We start from the raw sequence: 4,794 nt of genomic DNA, 5'->3' as shown, positions 1-4,794 counted from the left end.
GTAGACACCGAAAATGTTACTTAAGCATACCGGGTGCATAGGATGCCCATGGGTGAACTTTCCAAAACTTCCATGTTACTAAGAATTTTCTCCAACGCCGTGACCGAGTAGAAATTATGAGCACACGAGGGCCTTATACCGTTAGGCCACGACTCCCACTATTGTATAGTCGGTTGGATATGGGTATAGCCTTACCTGCCTGGTGTGAGGAGGCATTGCTAGGCTGAGTCCAACCAGCTCGTAAATGGGTCCGCTACCGTCAGACCTTGCTGGTGATTGGCTGTTCATAGGTGGGTAGTAAGGTCTCTTATGCTCGTTTGACTGTGCGGGGTCTGTAGAGCGGCAGTCATTCAGTAGTATAATGGACCCCAGTGATTTCCTTATGATTGGAAATGTACTTAATATGTGGATTGGTTATGAGCACTGGTATTATTTTGCATCGCACTCGCATCAGCTGCATAAGCCCCTTCATGCATTGGCTTAGTATGGCATCCAGTACTCATTACATCGTATTCATGATAAGCCTTGGTAAGGCTAGCGACATTGTCATTGAGCATATTTCTCTTCCTATACCTCATTCTATTTGTTTGTGCACTATTGTCACACACTTTCACCACCCTCTAAGATTCTATAAGCTTATACACGATTGATGCATGCAGGTGATCCTAGGCGGGTGTCGTAGCGACAGAGTGTGGAGTAAAGTTAAGCTTGAAGACTCCAGTGTTGCTGACTTTTTTCTCTTCTTCTATTACCTTATGTATGTCCTTTTGGACCTTTTGGATATTTGTAAAAGTTTAAATTCTTAGTGGATTTTGTAATTGTGTGCCTTGTTATTCTCAGATATACTTGCAGTGATCTTGGGTATGCTCGCATTGGAAATGATTATATTGTTATAGAAATCCTTCTTGTAGGATCCTAGGATCGGAACCTGCCTCAGGAGCTGAGAATAGGGTACCACGGATGCTGTTGCGGCCAGAACCGGCCATCGGGTTTCTTGCGAGTCTGGTTACCGAGTCTGGGGCGTGACACAGCATGTGACTGGAGATGTATCAAGCATAAATTTGATAATCGAAATACGACTATAGTGGTCCTGGATATTTAAACTACTCCAGATGTGTATTGCAATGATACACTAGACAACAGCGGGACTAAACTAATGGCTCCAAACTAGTTGTAAGATGCTGGGTTTTTGCGCGCCGCAAAGGTTTTGGATCAAGTTGATATTCGTGTTTTCTCTCTGTCCACGTGACCTTTTGAACAATAGGTTGGATGGCAAATAAACGTCACGGTGGACAGTTGAAAGTTTTTTGTGGTGGCCGTTCAATGACAATTGTTTCCTATGGTGTGGTCCACCAATATTTGCTTCTTCTTTTTTTTTTTTTTTCTACGCAATGTGTTCAAAACAATATAAAAAATAGATGGACAACATAGATATACAACATATACATTGAGGTGGGCCACTGTTAGGGTCCCACCAACATCAATGGATTCAGGGTCAGGTAAGACGTCATTGAATAAGGTACTAGAATGTAACATTCTTGATTAATCAGACAGTAATTCGTAAACATTTCTTTATCTAGGAACAGGAAATCCTGTTATTCCGAAACAAATGATCCCCGGTTAAATATGAGATGGCGCAAGTTTCTTTTGCTCGAAGCAGTCAACTAAGGCTGCCAAGATATTTTATTCTCCAGCTGCCCAGCTGCCCATTTTGAAGGGGATGTTTCTGAGAATCGATCACCTACACGGACATGATACTACAACATATAGTACTGTGCTATCTATACTGCCAATTTGCAATTTTAATAGGAAATCCACACCATGAAAAGGGTAGGTCTGACTATGAATAATAAAAGTGAAAAAATCAATCTGATCCATTCATTGTTTGAGCCACACTTCGAGTCAATTGATAACCGAAGATCTGACTCAACATAAAGAGTCGCCCAACTGGTGAGCAATTCAATCTGATTTTGGGGAAGGACGATTTTCATGGTAGACATTAACCATTCTCATGAGACTGATTTCTTTCACAAATGACATACATGTTCGCCGGAAAGAAGGTACACCAACAGAAGTTATCCGGAAGACTATTTTTGCGTATCTACTCTTATATAATGCATTTTGCTTAGGTTTCTCATCCATTGTTTGAGAGAACAAGTGGCATAAGGCCCATCACCAACCAAACAAGAAAAATAATGGAGGATACCCAAATTTCTCTTCGGGTTTTCGATATCTCGGAGGACTTCGACGATTTCATGGTATGGGCCACCGATAGCAAGGCGGCTCGCTTTTGCAGTTGGGAGCCGTACACTTCCAAAGAAGATGCTCTCAACTACTTAAAGGAGACGGTTGTTTCCCATCCATGGTTCCGAGCCATATGCTTGGGAAACCGGCCGATCGGGGCTATTTCGGTTGCCCCAGGATCTGATAACAATAGATGTAGAGGTGAACTTGGGTACGTTCTAGCATCCAAGTACTGGGGCCAAGGGATAGCTACACGAGCGGTCAAGATGGTGATCGATTCCATATTTGTGGAGTGGCCACATCTAGAGAGACTTGAAGCTCTAGTAGACGTTGAAAATCCAGGTTCACAGAGAGTGCTGGAGAAGGCTGGCTTCCTTAGAGAAGGTGTCTTGAGGAAGTACGTCATTCGCAAAGGGAAGACTAGAGATGTGGTGATGTACAGTTTTCTTTCAACAGATTCACTTGCGCAACTTTAAAAAGGCCTTGTACGAATTGCTGTCCTCATAAGGAAGGCCTACCTGTTGTCTGTTGAAACCCCGATGGGTTTGGCGAGACCAAATCTGTTTGTTACTTGTTGAAGTGTGTCAAGATCTTACTTTTACCTTCAAATTTAGACACGCAATATTTTTCTTTTAACTTTCTTTTTTTTCGGTTATATACCCATTACTTGAGTGGTTAGAATTGCTTCAGCAATATTGTGAGTTAAGGGATATGCTCCATCCATGTAGGACTCACAATTTGAATGATTAGGATTGTTTTAATTGGCGTCATTTGAATGGCTGTAAAATAGTCTTTAGTCACAATCTATGGCCCACATGAATTGTGGAATGGACTTACTTTTTTAGGCATATATAACATCCAAGTATCATTTCTAATGTTGCGGTAGGCTTAGATCCCGCAGGCATTTTTATATCCTAGAAATACGTTTCAAATTAACAGTCCTCTACACCCAGATCCATAGCTCAACTGGCAGACTCAGTGGAGATACCTCCTTTCAACACTTTAGGTCTTGGTATCGATCCCCAGCGTGGGTGGCTAACATGGAGTGTGTGTACTGACTTAAGGTCTTGGTATTGATCCCTGGCTTGGGTGGCTAACATGGAGTGTGTGTACTGACCTGGGTATGTACTAACAAGCTAACCCTAAAAAAATAATCAAACTCTAGTCCTTTTAGAGACAAGGAAGACCAACAACTCTCAAAAATAATACCAGGTGTCCCTGATTTTCTAGGGATATTAGGTAGGATATCTTTCAACAAACACTCCACTTCTTCCCCTCCTTATTACTAGCCCAAGTGGTATCTATACTAGACCTAAAAACCATTGCCACCTCTAATCATCGACAAAACCTAATTAAAGAATCACTTTTTTGCTTAGTGCCTATTTGGGATCAATGATTTGCTCCACGGATTTAAATAGTATGTTGATGGGTAGATGCCAATAGTTTTAGAACTTAGTGATTTAGCTAAAAAATTGATTGACTTGACTAAGTGTTGGGCAGAGTTGTCTGGCTTGTTCCAAACACATCCAAGCTCGTCCTTAACTAGCTCTTGACATGCTTGAGTCGTTGTTGACTCGGTTGACTCACATCGGTGGCGTTGAGTCATAGCTGGTGAACTTTTTAATAAAAAACATTGGAGGGTGAGATTCAAACCCAAGACTTCCTGGCAAAAAGAAATCAAGGTTATCGATTGGCTGGCCTGGTTCTAGAAAATGCAAAATTTTGAATGAGTTGAACTTGAACAGTTCAAAATCTGGGCCTAAGACAACCCTAGGCCTATATCTTGGTACCCTAAAAGCAATGCTCTCAACCATACGTGTAAGCAGAACCAGTAAGTTTAAACATTTTTTATTACTTATATTTAAATAATTAATATTTATTTATTATAAATATTTCTAATTCAATTCTTAAGTATCGAGTTGAGAAAAAACAAACTTATATTTAAATAATTAATATTTATTTATTATAAATGTTTCTAATTCAATTCTTAAGTATCGAGTTGAGTCAAAACAAAGGCTGGCTTGGGTTTTCGATTGACTTGACTTGATGAAGCTTCGAGTCAAGTCTAGATGTAGGATGGAGGGAGGAGAGGATAAAATACTCACACACACACACACACACACACACACACACACACACACACATTTCTCTATGTAGGTGATGTCCAAGGGGGCTAAGGACATTCAAGGCTCTCACTTTATTCCCTCTTGCATAACGTCTATTTATAAAGAATTAGGATTTTTCGGTAAAACAGTTGTATGGTGCCATGCCACCTTATTGTTTTCATATGACCTACTCAGAACAGGTTGGGGCTCTGAGGGACCCACCATGATTTATGGGTATATCAACACCATCTATCCATTTTTACATATTATTTTAGGATATAAGCTAAAAAGTAAGGTAGATCCAAAGCTTAGAGCACACAATTGGTATTAAACACCCACCATTAAAAACTTCTTAGAAGCTATGGAAGATCAAGCTTAAATTTGTGTTTTGCTTGCATCTTGGTTTATGTTGTTAATGCATTGATTTGTGCACCTTATTTGTCAA

General features: G+C 40.4%; 1 protein-coding gene across 1 annotated transcript; it reads left to right on the top strand.

Annotated features, from left to right (window-relative positions):
- Window positions 1-1,957: 1,957 nt before the first annotated feature.
- Window positions 1,958-3,016, top strand: LOC131233647 (uncharacterized). Its single transcript, XM_058230434.1, has one exon. It carries the CDS (start codon window positions 2,196-2,198, stop codon window positions 2,718-2,720), a length of 525 nt encoding a protein of 174 aa, XP_058086417.1. The 5' UTR covers window positions 1,958-2,195; the 3' UTR covers window positions 2,721-3,016.
- Window positions 3,017-4,794: the final 1,778 nt, after the last annotated feature.

The sequence above is a fragment of the Magnolia sinica genome, chromosome 18 (assembly GCF_029962835.1).
Source record: "Magnolia sinica isolate HGM2019 chromosome 18, MsV1, whole genome shotgun sequence".
NCBI lineage: Eukaryota > Viridiplantae > Streptophyta > Magnoliopsida > Magnoliales > Magnoliaceae > Magnolia > Magnolia sinica.
The sequence above is the reverse complement of the archived record's forward strand: the minus strand, read 5'-3'. Positions and strand labels throughout refer to the sequence as shown.

Excerpts from the sequence above, each read along its gene's own strand:
- LOC131233647 (XM_058230434.1), top strand. The coding sequence starts at position 2,196 with ATGGAGGATACCCAAATTTCTCTTCGGGTTTTCGATATCTCGGAGGAC.